The sequence below is a fragment of the Gouania willdenowi genome, chromosome 7, assembly GCF_900634775.1.
Source record: "Gouania willdenowi chromosome 7, fGouWil2.1, whole genome shotgun sequence".
NCBI lineage: Eukaryota > Metazoa > Chordata > Actinopteri > Blenniiformes > Gobiesocidae > Gouania > Gouania willdenowi.
Window position 1 is genome coordinate 39,610,139 of NC_041050.1, and position 17,500 is coordinate 39,627,638.

The 17,500-nt window shown below is 36.8% G+C and overlaps 1 protein-coding gene across 1 annotated transcript in view; it reads right to left on the minus strand.

The window, feature by feature from the left end:
* sema3bl (sema domain, immunoglobulin domain (Ig), short basic domain, secreted, (semaphorin) 3bl) overlaps positions 1-17,500 on the minus strand; it is a 73,357-nt gene that overhangs the window by 45,050 nt on the left and 10,807 nt on the right. The window contains exon 2 of the mRNA XM_028453957.1: positions 8,896-9,056. Within this exon, the coding sequence (XP_028309758.1) occupies positions 8,896-9,056 (161 nt within the window). The remainder of the gene's footprint in view (positions 1-8,895; positions 9,057-17,500) is intronic.

The window sequence follows — 17,500 nt, forward strand, 5'->3', positions numbered from 1 at the left end:
AGACTATTACTACAGCACTAATGACATATGTCATCTCATAGGGTCAATGTCAAGGATGTGCAATCAACCTTTTTTAGAGCCAAAATGTCAAAGTCAAGGTCAAGGTCGAATCAAGTGTCAAAACCCAAAATTTTCCATATCTTTACCAATATTTTTCGTACAAGTTTGATGTTTACATTTATGAAAAGTTCATCTCAAGTGGAGTATTTTATTTATTTAGACCAAAGCTGTACGACCTACCAGTAAAAAGATTGGTATGGGTCAAAGTTCATGACGTCACAAAATAAAACTAAAAAATACTTTTTCTCTATAACTTGGCCACAAATTGAGATCCAGTGCTCAGACTGGTACCATTGAACAACATTTCATTTAAATGTGTGACTTTGACCTTTACTCAAGGTCATATTTAAGGTCAAGGTCAGCTTTTTCCTGCATTATAACTTTCAACCAGAAACAGGTTGTCATTTTTGGCAATTTTTTCAATTTCAATTGCCAAATACATATTTGCCTAGTGAAAACAGGTCTTGGGTAGTTATTATTATTATTATTATTATTATCATAAAACAGATCTGACTCTGTTTTATTTGATTTCTATTTCCAAACTGAACAATGTCACATGAAAGCGATTAGTAGATGCCTCTGAGGAAGACTGGCAGTTGGCAGTCGAAACATGTCAGCAGATTAAGTCAATTGCAAAGTTAATTTCCTGAAAAAAGTGAAAACCGAATAAATTAAATCTTAACATATTAGTGCATAAAATAATAAAATCAAATAAGACAAAATGAATTAAATAAGTGTTAATGTTTCATATCAGGCTCCAGCTGATTAAAAATATGTAAAATCAAACAGGTCATATGGTTTGTTAAACATGCAAACAAGAGTTATTATCATAACACACACAGGTTTTTTTAGATAGGTCAAAATCATAATCTATTCAAAGCATAAACTAACGGTTACATTGAGTTTTATTTTCACTGTTATAAATGCAGCCGGTGAAGGAATTTCAAGTAACCATGAAATGATTATTATTTTTTTAAACCTGACCTCGTGCTTCACTGAACAGTTGAAAAATCTAAAGCTGGTTTAGAGTCACGTTATGATACTGGAGCTCAGTGCAAACATTCAAAAGCAGTTATGAGGAAACAATACGTCTTTATTTTGGGGATAACTGCTTTGATTTAGTCTAACACAGAGAATAGAAAGCTGAACACATACAGCTGGTCTTTATTCACTGTGTGAACAGATCATCAGCCTCTTTGTCAGGGATTAAAGTGATGACTATGGGATATTTAATATTTATAATAACAGATAAAAGGTGTTTTACTCCCAAAGCATGAAAATTATCTTTATATTGGCTTAACAAGAGTTTCTCAAATGACCATAGCTGTGTTAGAAATCACATATTAACATATTATACGTACACTTCAAACTCAGTATATACTGTCTAGTATATACTATAGTATATACTATAGTATATACTGTCTACTATATACTATAGTATATACTGTCTAGTATATACTATAGTATATACTGTCTACTATATACTATAGTATATACTGTCTAGTATATACTATAGTATATACTGTCTAGTATATACTATAGTATATACTATAGCATATACTGTCTAGTATATACTATAGTATATACTGTCTAGTATATACCAAATATCTCTGTTGATTTTCCACCTTTACTTTGAAAGTTCTGAAAACATTTGAAGTGAGAAAGTGACCAAGTAGAATATCAACATGTGCTCATTTGATCCATAAAACTCACATAGACATATTTCATTCACACATTTTCAGAGACCCTCCATTGGTCTACTGACTAAACTTCCTGTTCACTTCAAAATAAGAGCCCCATTTACAAAAGAGTAGGGATGCACCAAAATGAAAATTCTTTACCCGAAAAACCCATATTTTGAAAAAGGGATTGCATCATGGGACAGTTTGGTATGACTCGTGTGTTCACCGTGCATACTTAAAAAATGTCCCCATAGAGTATACATCCTGGTATTTCTCACATAATCTTTTCTTACTATCTAATGTGAAAGCACTACATACTCATTTAGACGTCACACTTAGTATGAGTAGCACGTTAGCATGAGTAGTACGTTAGCATGAGTAGTATGTTAAAATGAGTAGTACGTTAGCATGAGTAGCACGTTAGCATGAGTAGTACGTTAGCATGAGTAGTATGTTAAAATGAGTAGTACGTTAGCATGAGTAGCACGTTAGCATGAGTAGTATGTTAAAATGAGTAATACGTTAGCATGAGTAATACGTTTAAATGAGTAGTAAGTTAGCATGAGTAGTACATTAGCATGAGTAGTACGTTAGCATGAGTAATACATTAAAATGAGTAGTACGTTAGAATGCGTAGTACGTTAGCATGAATACTACGTTAGCATGAGTAGTACGTTAGCATGAGTAATACATTAAAATGAGTAGTACGTTAGGATGAATAGTAAGTTAGCATGAGTAGTACATTAGCATGAGTAGTACCTTAGCATGAGTAATACGCTAAAATGAGTAGTACGTTAGCATGAGTAGCACGTTAGCATGAGTAATATGTTAAAATGAGTAATACGTTAGCATGAGTAATACGTTAAAATGAGTAGTACGTTAGCATGAGTAGTACGTTAGTATGAGTAGTATGTTAAAATGAGTAATATGTTAGCATGAGTAATACGTTAAAATGAGTAGTACGTTAGCATGAGTAGTACGTTAGTATGAGTAGTACGTTAGCATGAATAATACGATAGAATGAGTAGTACTTTAGCATGAGCAATACGTTAAAATGAGTAGCACATTAGTAGTAATTTGGTTTGAGTAGTACGTTAGCATGAGTAGCACGTTAGCATGAGTAAAATGTTAAAATGAGTAATATGTTAGCATGAGTAATACGTTAAAATGAGTAGTAAGTTAGCATGAGTAGTACATTAGTATGAGTAGTATGTTAAAATGAGTAGTACGTTAGCATGAGTAGTACGTTAGTATGAGTAGTACGTTAGCATGAATAATACGTTAGAATGAGTAGTACGTTAGCATGAATAATACGTTAGAATGAGTAGTACGTTAGCATGAATAATACGTTAGAATGAGTAGTACGTTAGCATGAATAATACGTTACAATGAGTAGTACGTTAGCATGAGCAATACGTTAAAATGAGTAGCACATTAGTAGTAATTTGGTTTGAGTAGTACGTTAGTATGACATTAGTATGAGTAGTATGTTAGTATGAGTAGTATGTTAGTATGAGTAGTATGTTAGTATAGCATTTATGTTATTCTTGTAATGGACTGGTGCTCTATGCAGGGTGTCCTCCTGACTCAGCCAATGGGGTCGCTTCCAGCACTTAGAGCACTATGTGTGATGTATGGTTCTAATGATAAATGAACGGATAGGAAGCAGATGTAGAAATCTACAACGGGGAGTAAAAGAGGGATTGTCTGTGTTTGTCTCTATGAATCACTTTCACTCTTTGTCCTCAACCACGCCCTGGGTTGTCAGTAAGCAGCAGTAAAAACTCCTCTTCACTCATAAATAGATAAAGAGTAGCAGCCAGCACAGTAACTGTGTGAGAGAGAATGGTTTAAACAGTAAATATATCCTACAGCAGGACATTTAGCCTCAAACTGAGGGAAAAAGTCTGAATAATTCACTTAAGCCGTTGAACCAAACACACAACTTGGTAAATAAAAAAGGGAAACTGCCAAGAAAATTTCAAATTTAAGATTTAGTAAAAGTAACAGGATGAATATATTCTCTATAGTGTGGTGATGTAATGCTACAGTTGTTTTTAATTACAGCTTTTATTCAGTTAAATCAGTGCTTCTCAAACGTTTTGGGCTCTCGTCCCCTCTTTTTCTTATTTCTGAATCCAAGTCCCCCCCTTTGTCCAACTACAACATTTTGCTTAGAAACCTATTTAAAAAACAGTATTTAGTGCAGTGGTTCCTAACCTTTTTGGATCGTAACCCCATTATGATATCAATAATTTCTGCTCACTTATTAGTATAAAACTTACTTAATCAGCACAAAAAAGGTTTATCTTTGAACAGAATTCAACCTAGAACCATGCAGCACAGAGCCAGTGTTATTAGCCTCATATCTATAGAGCAGCAAAGCTAGATACGCCTCAAGTAATTACTTGAAGGAAAGAGAGTGTGTGGGACCTCTTAAAGGAAGCCTGGAAACAAAAAGGACCACCCATTGTTTTCAAATATACCTCCACAGTCATCGATTCTGAGGGAATTACTTCAGAACTGCTATAGTGTGTGTGTGTGTGTGTGTGTGTGTGTGTGTGTGTGTGTGTGTGTGTGTGTGTGTGTGTGTGTGTGTGTGTGTGTGTGTGTGTGTGTGTGTGGCCATTCTCAGAAACACCAGAGTACACAAAGGGTTGATGAAGTAAAGGTCAGGACTAACAGAGGGAGAAACTCTATTGTTCTCATGTCATGAGAGAATACAAGTCCTCCATCAGAGGGAGGAGTCAGAGCGCAACAGAAATAAAAAAAAAAGTTAGAGTTATAGGAGCATAGCGCAGGATCAAGAAATAAGATGCCATAGTGTTATCATTTTAATTAATTTATCATGTTTCATTTGGTTGATTGTTTTTGTTAATATTATAAAGCTACACTATGCAGTAGTTGTAGGGGTCCTCAGGTGAAGACAAGAGCAGATTGCCTGTATTAAATAAAGTCTGGTGTGTCTGATGTATGTATTTATGGATTATTCAGATAAAAAAGAGAGTTTAAATGACCCATACACACCTGGAAGTCCCTGTAGTGTCTGTAGTAGGTGTTAGCACAGTAAGGAGAGGCTGTGTGGGATGTGGTTCAGGGAGGGACTGTTGCTGATTAATCACACCTGCACCACAAATACACAGCGTGTGTGTGACAAAAGTGACAAATAAAGCCTTAAAGGTCCAGTATTCTGCTATTTTATTCTAAAAACCCCAACAACAACATAGTATTTGAGGTTTATTTTCCCAATGTCGCCTGTTTTCCAGAGTTTTAGCCTCTGAAAAGTGATTTTAATGATGCTTCTAAAAACAGGCTGTTTTGGGGCCTTCATGCATATGCATGAGTGGGCGTGTCTAGACTTCATGCCACAGCTGATCACTATAGCGATTTTCTTTTGCTATCGACACACTCTTGTTGTTTTCAACCAAAAAACTGCACATTACAGTAAAACACATGGATTTATGGCAGCTATTGTGATTGTGAGTCAGACAAACACTGCTCCACAGTGTGTGTTTATCACAGAAGCAGTGGCGTCAATCAGCTGTTTCAAACACTCACCAGAGCTGCTACGTAGCTTTCTTCTTCTCCTCTCCTAACCAGAGGAATAGTCCATTTAAGGTGATAGTCCATTGTTTTGTCCAAACGCTGCGTCGCATTGGACGTCAAAGCAAGTCAAAGGTGATACGAGGCAGTATATTGGATACTAAAAATGGAACTGCTCCCTGGGTGCTACACCATGGCTGCCCACTGCTCCTCAGGGAGGGGTTAAATGCAGAGAACACATTTAGTGTATGTAGCTTTACATATATGACAATAAAGTATAAAATATATTCTATATTATACCACAGTGTTTGTTTTAATTGTGAGGTAGTTTGAGAGGGAGGAGCTCACATTCTTATACAGGGTAGGAGGAGCCACGATTGTCAGGAGAAGGAGTTTCCGCGATGTGATGTCACAATATGAGAAAAAGCCAACTGTCCTATTTTACAAAATGTGGAAGAACAAGGGAGGAAACACAACATTTACATCTTTGTTCCTCTGAATGAGGCTAATAGATGTATATCACTGTAGCTAAACCATTAGAATGTGAAACTGCCCATATAAACTCTGCTCCCCAGTGTGCTGGTGTCTCTAAAGAATCTTATCTCATCAAGAGACCTGTTACAGTATCAAAGTGTGCAACTATTATTACAACGGAGCCAAAAAAACCTCCAGAAAAGCCGACACCACAGCGTAGGGGATAAAAGTGACAGAGTCAGGGTCTCTACGCTCAACAGTGCTGGAGAGAACCTCAGTATAGGACCATAAAACAAATGTGATGCTTTAAACTGACTAGTCCAGCTGTGAGTGTTGCCATTAGCATTAGTATTAGCATTGCTAGCATAGCATTACTTCATTCTTACAGCTACTGGTTTGAGCATGGAGGGTTAACCTCTGCTGAGCTCTGATCAATCCCAGCAGTTATGAAAACAGAACAAATTAAAAATAGAAAGAATGGTACTGAGACATCTGTTTTCCCACAATGCTACGTTTTATATGATTCAGCATTAAAGCAGCATGATTTGGCTTTTGTTAATTGTGTGTTTGTATGTTTGTCCTTCAAGGATTTGGTTTTTGTTGCATTTAATTTCATTCACTGATACTGATCTGCATTGTTAGATCCTGATGTCCTGGTTGTTTTAAAATGTCAATTGCGAATAATTTGTGTAAATAAACACGCTTTATTCAAAATTTTAGTAATTTAAAATTAAATATGCTTTTTATCACATTTTAGGACAACTAAAACACAAACTATGTTGCTTGTGAAGCCACACATACTATATGTGCATGACAGTACAGATCAATAGAAACCTCTGACACATCTACAGATTTAGTCGAATAAAAGCAAATGTTTGCCTCGGTTTTTTTCCTCATTCCTTTGGGAGGTTTTGGCAGATGAGTAGCGTCTTGTAAACTTTACTTTTATTGAACTCACAACGCCTGGCTTGAACAAAAACAGGGGCATTCAACGTCAAACTGTTCGCAGCAAGCTAAAGTCAGCAAATATTGGGAGTGATCACTGGCCAAATGTGAAGAATGTGTGAAAAGACTGAAGCAAGAGGCAGTAGAAGGTGGTCAACATCTGGCTCTCTGTGTATCTAAATCATCTGTTCTTCCATTGACCTACGTAGGAACATAAATACACACAACACAGATAACACGCTGAAACACAGGAATGAGCGTTATTTTTTCTAAGGGTTTGATAAAAACCATGGGGCCATTCGAGATTTCTGAAACATCTGTGGCTCAGCCCAGAGAAAACTGGCAAATGCGTGTGCGGCAAATTTTTTGTATACTTTATAGCACATGCAAAATGTTTCATAATGCTTTACCTAAATAAATAAAATATGCAGTTTACTATAACTTTAAACAAGAGGACATAGTCATCAACATCCCCCACCAGATTGGTTGTCTTTATAACTCATAACATTTTCCTAAATGTATTCATAAGAAAATATTATTACATCAGAATATAAAATTAGTAACTATCTTAAACAATTTCTAAGAAAAGCTGTTCCCTTTGAAGATACCTGGAACTGAGTCCAAAAAACAGCACAAGGGCAATAATTCCGGAAAAAATAATTGCGCACTTTTCGAACTCCATCAAGGTATTGATACCCTGAAGCCCCACACCAAGCTGTCACTCGGACGGACGAATGGAGCTCAAACCTATATCCCTATAATAATAACAATAATAATAATAATAATAATAATAATATACAAGTATTATATAGCACTTTTCAAGGAACTCAAAGATGCTTTACAAATTGAAACAGACAAACAAAGATGGGAGGACTAGTGTAGGTTGAGTTTTGAGCAGTTTTTTGAAGGTGGTCAAAGAGTCTGAGTTTCTGATGTGGATGGGGAGTGAGTTCCAGAGGGTCGGGGCAGTGATGGCGAAGGTTGGTCCCCCAAGGTTTGGTGCGTTGATTTAACGATGGGTTTAAGTCAGCAGAGCGGAGGCGACGGGAGGGGCGGAGGTGCTGAAGGAGGGGCCAGGTTATTGAGGGCTTTGTAAGTGATAAACAGAACTTTGTAATGGATGCGCTGATGTACGGGGAGCCAGTGAAGGTGTTGGAGGACAGGGGTGATGTGGTCTCTGGAGCGGGTGTGGGTGAAGAGGCGAGTTTTGAACATATTGCAGTTATTATCCCCCTTCCACACTTTGTGGTGGTGGATAATAACTACCTGACTGCTTTACTGCGTATCCCCACACATCTACAGTATCATTCATGTTATTTCACAGTAACGTGAGACAAGTAAGGGTTTTTCATCTTTCATTTATCTTGTAGATTTCCAAAAAAAGACGACACTTAGGCCGACCTCGGCATACACAAAAAGTACTCGTACTCGTAATGGCAAAATACAATATAATAGATAAATAACATGCTATTGTTCTTAAAATGACATGATACTGGCTGAAACTGGTGTAATTTCTTAGATAGAGCAAAGATTAACGGAGTTAAGGTGTTTTAAACAAACATGTTGTCCGAGATGCATTCAGGGTCACTGGGAAACCAGATTCTCATTGATTTAATGATTGAAAGATTTTAAGATTTCAGTCTTCTCATGGACAGATTGTTAAAATGCATAATAATACATTTTTATCTACTATACTGTATTTTGCCGTTACATGGTAGATTCAAAATAACGTTGAGGAATTTGAGTATGAAGTGTCCTCTATTTTGGAAATCAAAATATGGTCACCCTTATTAATTACAAGACGATAAAATGATAGCGACACAGTTTTCCAACCACTGCTATGTTCATTTTGAGAGTGTGCACTATGCGTCAAACTGTGGTTCACTGCTTTGAGGTCAAACTGTCCTTAAACTCTACGACTGACAGCACGTGAGAAACGTGTGCACCTGGTGCAACTGAACTAATGATTGAACAGAATCCAGCCCTACCACTCACTGATTTATAACAAAAGAGCTTTACCAGATGTTAAAAAACACATGAAGCCTCACAATTGTCTCTTCATGTTTGGACTATAAATTCAAACCACTATGTACAAAAAACTCCCATGATAAATGTAAATTTACTCCCATACATCATTAATAAAAATCAGGCATTATTTGTCAAAAACTCCCAAAGCTTCCAGAAAACTCACCTCTTTGGATTCCGTGCTGGTTGGTCCCAGCATGAGAGAGTAGAGAACATCTTTTCCTCCGAGGAACAAACGATCTCTGTATTCGTCCAGAAACACGGAGGTGAGGGTGAGCTGTCCATGATGGCCACTGAAGATAGACGACCTGTTGGTGGACAGCAGGTCTGCAGGGAGAGGTGAAGTCAATGAATAACTGTGTTTCACTAACAGAACGCACGGATCAGGGTCGAAATATTTGGTGCGTTTGATAAATATTAATAATGCATCATAAAAGATACAGAAACATCACGGTTTGGGTGTCAGGGGTTTAACAGTATATCTACAGATGCTTTTAGAAGACAAAGAAAGACAGAAAAGCACCTCAGTTTGTTATTGTGTATGAAATAAATAATTCATTTTCAACAATTATATATTAATAAATGAGTCATCTAGCTGTCTAATTCCCAGGGTTGTTGCTTCCTTGATAATCAGTGCAACCACTGTGTTGTACTCATTAGTAGATCCATGTCTCACTAAACACATTAATTTGCACCATATTTGTTTTATTAACTTTTAAAAACAGAACTACTTTACAGTTTTAGAGCCTTGTTCCTCCATCTTGAAATCATGTGATTGATGATGTCACACGGCCCCACTGCCTGTAAACATCCATTGTTTTCTATTGAGTGAAACATTCAACCTGATTTATAGATTATTTTGTAACTTTTTCAGTCAAAATAACAACTTGTGCTGTTTTTAGTTGCTCCAAATAATCCGAAAAAGTTAAAGATGTCGATGTAAACCTCTTTTGTTTACAGAAAGGGTGTGAAACTCATTTTAGTTCAGGGGCCGAATACGGATCAGTTTGACCTTAAGTCCCGGACTATTGAAGGATTCCCACTCAAAATTACTTCTATCAGACTTTGTGTTTCTTCAACAGTCCATGATCTATTCTCTAACTTCAGCCACCAGACCGTGTCAGCGCACTGTTTAAGGGAGAGTAAAGGTCCCTTAGGAGAGCTCTTCTTCTCTGCTTCATTGTCTACTACAGAACATCAGAGTTGGAACTGTCGCCTCATGCAGGCATAGAATTTTTTGGGTTCACAACTGTTTTTATCCTCTTTCTGTAAACAAAATAGGTTTACAGTGACATCTTTAACTTTTCCTGATTATTTAGAGCAACCAAAAGCAGCACAAGTTGTTATTTTGACTGAAAACGCTGCTAAATTCTGTAAAAATCAGGCTGAATGTTTCACTGGAGGAACACAGGCTCTCAAACTGTAAAGTAGTCCAGTTTAATTAAATGAATAAGGTGCAAAAAAAATGTTTTTAATTAGACATAGATCTACTAATTGGGATATTTAGAAGGTTTTAGGACACATTTGTAAAAACAGTGGAGGATCCCTTTAAATCGCATAAATCAAGCATCATTTGAATAAATCCAGATGTGATGTTGTCCTTTCCTTTTTCAGTTTTTGTTTTGCAATGTTCCCACAATTGAGTTGCAATAGGATGCAGATAAAGCACAAGAACAATATATCATGTGGCTATTAGTATAAAAACAATGGATATAAATCACAGTGACCTGACAGGAACGTAGCAGTAAAAGGTTTGATATAAAAACAGTGCAGGAGGAGAAAAGGGTTGAAATAGAGTTCATCCACACACAAGAAAAACTCTTTTGTTATCTTACTTTTTACCCATTTGGGAATTCGTCAGTAAAACTGCACTACTTTGGATGCTTTTAGCTTTCCACAGTTTAAACTCCCACAATGCTTCACAAAAGCTCTTTTCACTGATTTTTCCTCCTATTTCTCTTTTTTTTCTGTTTACTTTTCTTCAGACAATTCACCCTTTCTCACTCTGACAAGGTGACAGGAAGAGGAGAGAAATAAGTCTGTGAGAAGATGTCATCGAGATGCCAAACTCTGTCAGACTGAGAAGATTTTCCATGAATCTCTCATCACTCGTCTGTCAGCCTGGTTATTTGGACAGTAAGTACGTTACCCATTACTCTAAGGGTCACTAAGTGAAACACAGGTATAAAGAGTTCTGATATTTCTACTCAAGTAGTTACTTGATTGAAATTGTACAAAAGTAAAAGTAAGTCATATTTAAAATAGTGTTTACAGCTTATTCTAAGATTTTATTGTCTTATATGTTGCTTAAAATAAGAACACTTATTTTTAGTTTGATTTATATCTAGATATTATTCTTATTTCAAGAAAACTTAATTAGAAAAATTAACTTACTGCACTGGCAGATAATTTCACTTGTTTCTAGTACATTTTCACTAAAAACAATTGTATTTATCTAGTATTAAGGAGGTGGGATTTTGCAGTGTACAAGTAAAAAGTAGCTCAATGAAATAGTATTAGTACTAGTAAAAGTTATGAGTTACTTTCATCTCCTGTGTTTATTTTTGGTAATAGATCTTGGTACGGTTCCCTTCATACAGTAAACATCTCATGTACTGTAGAAACTTAAAAAGGAAGAATCTATCACAATTGAAACTTGATTTATTTTCCATAAAGGCATCTGTATAAAACAAAATGTTTGTCAAAATTATAATTTAAATAAAATAACACAAATAAATTCAAATCTGGTTCTCGATCTTTAGACGTTTACCGGTGCAGATAAAAGCGGTGTGATTCCTCCGCTGTGGAGCGAGGCCCTGAGTCGGCCATTATAGACGAGGTCTGCGTTACGCTGAGAGAAAACAGCGTTAAAGACGTAGCCACGGGTTTGAAACCCAAAAAACAGCCATGGTGGTGGCGATTAGGTCGGTTGGTTGGCTTCTTTTGCGTTTTCTCCACCGATGTAGAACCAACCGATCTGTGCTGTTGTTTGAGGCAACGAAATAAAAACAAACATGGAACTTTGTAAATATAAATGTTAGATCTAAATGTTAAATGTTAAATATAAATATAAATGTTAAATCTAAATGTTAAATATTAAATATAAATGCTAATGAACTTTTATTTTGGTACTTCCGGTGATTTTGCATATTAGCTAAATATCAAGTTTAACCTGTGACATTTACATTTAACGTTCATATTTAACATTCATATTTAGATTTGATATTGACATTAAATTGCTTTAAATGTGGTAGAAAGTAAAGTTTTTTAAACGTGGTTTGTTGCTAAATGTTGCAAAAGTTCCTGTTTATTTTAGCAAATGCAACTTTATAATCGGCGCTCCATAAAAGTGCAGTGTCAGCAGTATGTGTTGTTTAGCCTTTTCATGTCTCCACAGGTTCAACTTATTCCAAGCAGCTCTGAGCCCTGAGACGACCTCTGACTGACGAGTGAGGGCTGAAAAAAGACATGAGTGTGTGAGACAGTGTGTGTACATGGGAGGTGTGAGGATTGGTGTTGTAAGATAACCAAGGGATTAAGGCAGACCGGATACCAACCGTCACAGCACACCTCTGCTCTGACCGTGGGTATAGTGTGATAATCTATGTGTGAGCTTTCTGTACTGCAACACAAACTTGTTGAACTTTTTAAAATACAAAACAATTGTCAATAATTGTGCCGACAATGTAAGCTAGCCTTAGCCCTCAGTTTAGGATCAAGTAGATACGACAGATGAGGAAATTAATGTAAAACAATCTGTGGTTTCACAAAGAACGAGAATAAGCAAAAAGGATAAAAATTACACAGACTGATAATTTGACAATTGAATGGTTTAGGAAGGTTTTCTTCCTCTGTGGTGTTTCAGATCTAAACCAACTGGTGAGGACCACCGACACCATGAGGGTAACGGGGTCAAATCAAACAGGGAAGCTACTGGTCATTTTTATAATAACATCTGTTCCTCCTACTTCTGTGTATCTTAAGAAAAGGCAGATAAATGACAACACGTGCACAGTTTATGGAAGCCATAGCGATAACGTCAACCTTGAGTGCTGAGACAGGTGATAACCTCTCTGATGAGTTTTGATACAAAAGTCTGTGATGTCATAGATCCTGTGGCTCCAATCAAAACTAAGAGAAAATCAAACACACAGAAAACACCTTGGAGGAGGACTGAGATAATTCAGAATTTGAAATCTGATTGTAGAAGAGCTGAGCGTAAATGGAGATCAACAAAAGCCCAAATTCATCGAGAACTGTAGAAAATGAGTCTGCGTAAATTCAATAACAGCAATACTTTTCTGAAATGACTGCGAAAAAGATCAAAAGCTCTCACACATTCTTTTCTGTAAATAAAAAAACTTACTTTAAAGTCAGAATAGACTTTAAAGTTGTGCTGCGGGTGTATATGTTTGGTGGTGAATCCATCAGTGAGATATGAACCCAGCAGGGAGTTAAACTGTGTATGACTGAGAGGTGATTTAATGTTTTTACTGCTGATTTTAAATGTTCTTATTGATTTTTAAATTTTTCTGTTGCACTTTTTAATCATGTAAAGCACATTGAATTGCCTTTGAGTATGTAATGCACTAAACAAATACATTTGCCTTGCCTAGTTACAGGTAAAGAAGCAGAATGTTCTGGTTCAGAACTCAGCGTTTAAGCACACGCCCATCATCCTGTCAGTGTTCCTAAAATGGTCTGTTTTTCCAGTAGTATATAAAAGTCTTATTGGGTGGGATGAATCTGACAAACAAAACCTGAACTACTAAACTAACACAGACCATAAACACAAGCAGAAAGACCACAGGGTGTTGCACACCAGGGTTGACCCTATCATGTATTTATTTACCTTTTAACAGGTTATTAAATCAACGCGTGGAGTAAAAAACGATCAAAGATGTCGTTTCCGTAACTTTCAACTAAAAAGGGAATCATTATTTATGCAGCTCCTGGTGGGCTCCAGCTTCTCGTCGCTTTCAGATAAACAACAGAAGCTCACGTAAGCACATCCTTCCCTTTCCTCTGGCTTTAGATTTTAGAATTTAGATTTATAAATCACTAACTGGCACACATAAAGGTAAAGTCAAAGTAAATGGGAAACAATTATAAAGGAATACATCGATTATGGAAATAGATCTGATGGGTCTCTTACGTTTCACTTTCTCTTGTTACCCGTGCACTGATCTGATGTTAACATTAACAGTTGTTTGTTAATAAAATTGGTGCTTACCACTAAAACAAACATAAATATGACATTTCTTTGAAAAAAAAAAAGAAGTTTTCACTCTCGGGTCGGACTCTAACGAGAAAATGCGTCCCGATCAGCACTCAAACTGTGACAGTTATTTATTTACTTGCCGTTCATGTCACTGTGTACTTTAAGACCTGTGCACATGCCTCTGCGTACATCTGTAGAACCAAACAGTAGTTTAGTCCACTGTGCTTGTCTTCTTTCAGTCTCCAAGACGTCAAGAACGTACACTAGCATCATTTGACGTCACGTCTGTAGAACTGTTTGGGAAAATCGGCCCCAGAAGAGCAGAACAGAATGTATGACATAATCTAAGGTAGAAATGTGTGTGAATTCATTCTCTTGGGTTTAGCTTCATCAACCATTAGCATCATGAAATCTTAAAATGAATGTTTATTTTTCCCCAAATCCTGCCCTATGCTCCTTTAGCTGTTGTCGTTGTATTCCCAGGTATTCCTGCTCGTGTCTCCTCCTCCCAGTGATTAGCTACCTCATGTTTCCACCCAGGTGTGGCCCGTTCCCAATCAGGCCTTCTGCACTAATTAACTGACTGCTTGGACACAGAATGACTGCTGGTTCGTTGCCAATGTTACCCTTGTGTGCTTCTGCGTTTATTTCTCCTGCTCCTGGTGCCTTTTGGTTTTTTTTTTTTTGTTGTTGTCTTGAGAATTAAAAAAATGACTGGTATCAGAGATGTCCAGAAGCGTAGGCGGCGGGCGGAATAGCCTACTACTCTCTTTCTCATTCTACTCTTAAACATGTTCATAAATGATTCTGTACCCCTTTAGCACCAAAAGAATCATTAAAATCCAAGAAAGATTGAAGATTTCCACACTTTGAGCAACTTTTGCAACGCTGTGTCAGTGGCCACTTTCTAAATCTTGTGCAAAGTCTTGTGAGTTTATCTCACGCTCCACCAAGCAGCAGCTTTACACGCCTCTCCATCAGCGGGTCAAATCACTCTCCCACAGCACGCAAACGTCTGGTATTGGCAGTGATTAGATGACTGATCAATGAATATTCCACCCAAACATCACACTACAAGCCAGTCATCAATACTGAGTCAAATATTACAATGGTTGGTGGTACCGAATCAAACCAATGGGGCCATTACTCCGTACGTGTCCCGAGGGCGCCAGGGGGACTGAATTCTCAGGAACGTGGTACGTGCTATTCGGTGCGGAGACGTTCTGCGGGCCCCTGCCGTAGTTCATCAGAACTTGTCATAAAAGTGGGGGTATCGCATCCCCCACGGGTGTGACGCACCCTGGGGTGCTGTTTGCTGTTTGATATTAAACCATTATGTTTAATATCTGATATCTTTAACGTTCTCAGTTCAAGGCAGACATATTTGTTCCTTAATGGTTTCTTCTCACATCTTTCTGTCCCTCTTCATCTCAACCTTTTCTGTCCTCATTACCTTCACAATATGAACGTCTCGTTTGTCTTTCTTTATTAAAGCTTGTTTGCAGCCGTATCAGCACACACACAACATACTGTATGTATCACATGGAAGCGTCCGCAGTGTAACATCTGTCTTTAATATGTATTATTTTCCATGAGGCAGAAAATGGACAAACACCGGTGGAGTGAAACCAACGTGACACGCCAAACAGCATCTGGTTTGAGTGTGTGAAACCTCAAACATTATAACGCTCATTCTCATCCTCTACAAAGACATCTGTGCTCTGATTTATTTCTATTGTCAGAGTTCTGCTCCGTCACCCTCTCAGTCCGCTCCACGCCTCAGACGTCACAACTCACACTTGACTAAGCAGCTTCTGTTTAGCATATTTTACTTTAATCTGGCCCTTTTATCACTGAATTACTGAAAAAAATACAAATAAAAACTGAGGATTTTATAAATTATTAAAATAAAAAGTGCAGCGCCACTATCTAGTGTTCTCTTAACTCAACAGGACTAGGGACAGAAGTCAAAGTCATGGATTACAAATATTCACATTACTGTAACTGAGTTACTTTTACAAGTACCTTTTTTGAGTATATTTCAAAACCAGTCATTTTACTTGTACTTAAGCATGTTTTAAAAGAAGTAAAATCATTTGTTACATTTCTACAAGCAACCACATCATACCCGACCAATCAGATTTTGAAAGTTCCAATTGTGCAAGATTTCTATTTTGAAGTTTATACATGAGATGTTTACGGTATCCAAGGAACCGTAGGGGTAAAAGTAACTCATTACTTTTACTTTGAGAACTATTTATTTGGGCTACGTTGTACTTGAGTATTTTATGTTTGACGAACTTAAGTTACAGAAAACTGTATATAATGTAAAAATACATTGTAATCAAATACTTCTATATGATTTAGGTTCACATTGTAAATATTTTATCCATACACTTCAACCATATTTATTCATTTAAAATCAACTCATTGTTCATATTTTAACCAAATAATTTCACCTTTATATTTAAATATTCCACAAGCTTTTAAACTTAACTTCTCTTTTTTTAAACACTTTAATTAGATTCAAATACTGTTTTATTCTGATTCACAACAAAGGCAGCACCGATAAACTTTTAATTCCCCTTTGTAATTTCATTTTATCACATATTGTGTGATGTGTACATTAATGTCTCTTTGTACGTCCCATGTGAACCATAACGTTAGATAATGTGCAGCTCACATAAAACTGTAAACGTTACGTTGCCCTGAGAGAAATCACTGATCTGGCAACATATTGAGTTTGCAAAGCCACCAGCAGGAGGTTGAACTGCAAATTAAAAAATAGATGATGATAAAAATGAAACAAATTATAAATGAGATTACAGTACTCCCCTCGTACCAGAGCCAGACTAGTTGGGGGGCAATGGTTCCACCCCCATGTGACCTCACATTCTAATTAGTATACATTTATTTTCCCTTTGGCAGATACAATCACGTCATTAATTTTTGTGATACTGTACAACATTTGCAGTAACAATTTCTTAGACTGATTTGTTAATGAACCATAATGTATCTAACAGGGTTCTCTCAGCGCTGCTGAGCGTAGAATGGAGGACTTTACAAAGCCTTGAAAATCCTACAAATCAGCTTTTTATTGCTATTATTAACCTTGTTAATTAGCTGGTGTTGATGGCAATGATATGTCCAAAATATGAAGTTGCTAAAATACGTTTGGAACAACCTTAGAAATGTAATCACTAGCGTTGTTCTGTTACTGTTCCAGTTTGATGAGAACACGTAATCTCTGCTTCACTGCATAAACTATTTATACAGAAACACAAACATCAACCGTACCGTCTATTTTGAGGTAGTGTCCATAACAGTTCCAATATTACTGCAGATAAGCTTTAAAGTAAGGCTGGGACAATTATAAAAAAACAATTTTAGCTTTACTTAACAAAATTTGGCCATTTGAGATTTATACATTTCAGCGTTTGCTCGTATGCCACACGATCCCCCTACGCTGTGAAAGTACCTGGTCAGAACCACAGTTTACCTGTAAATGTGAACCTCTGAGTGCTTTAAAAATAACAACTTCCTCCAGGTT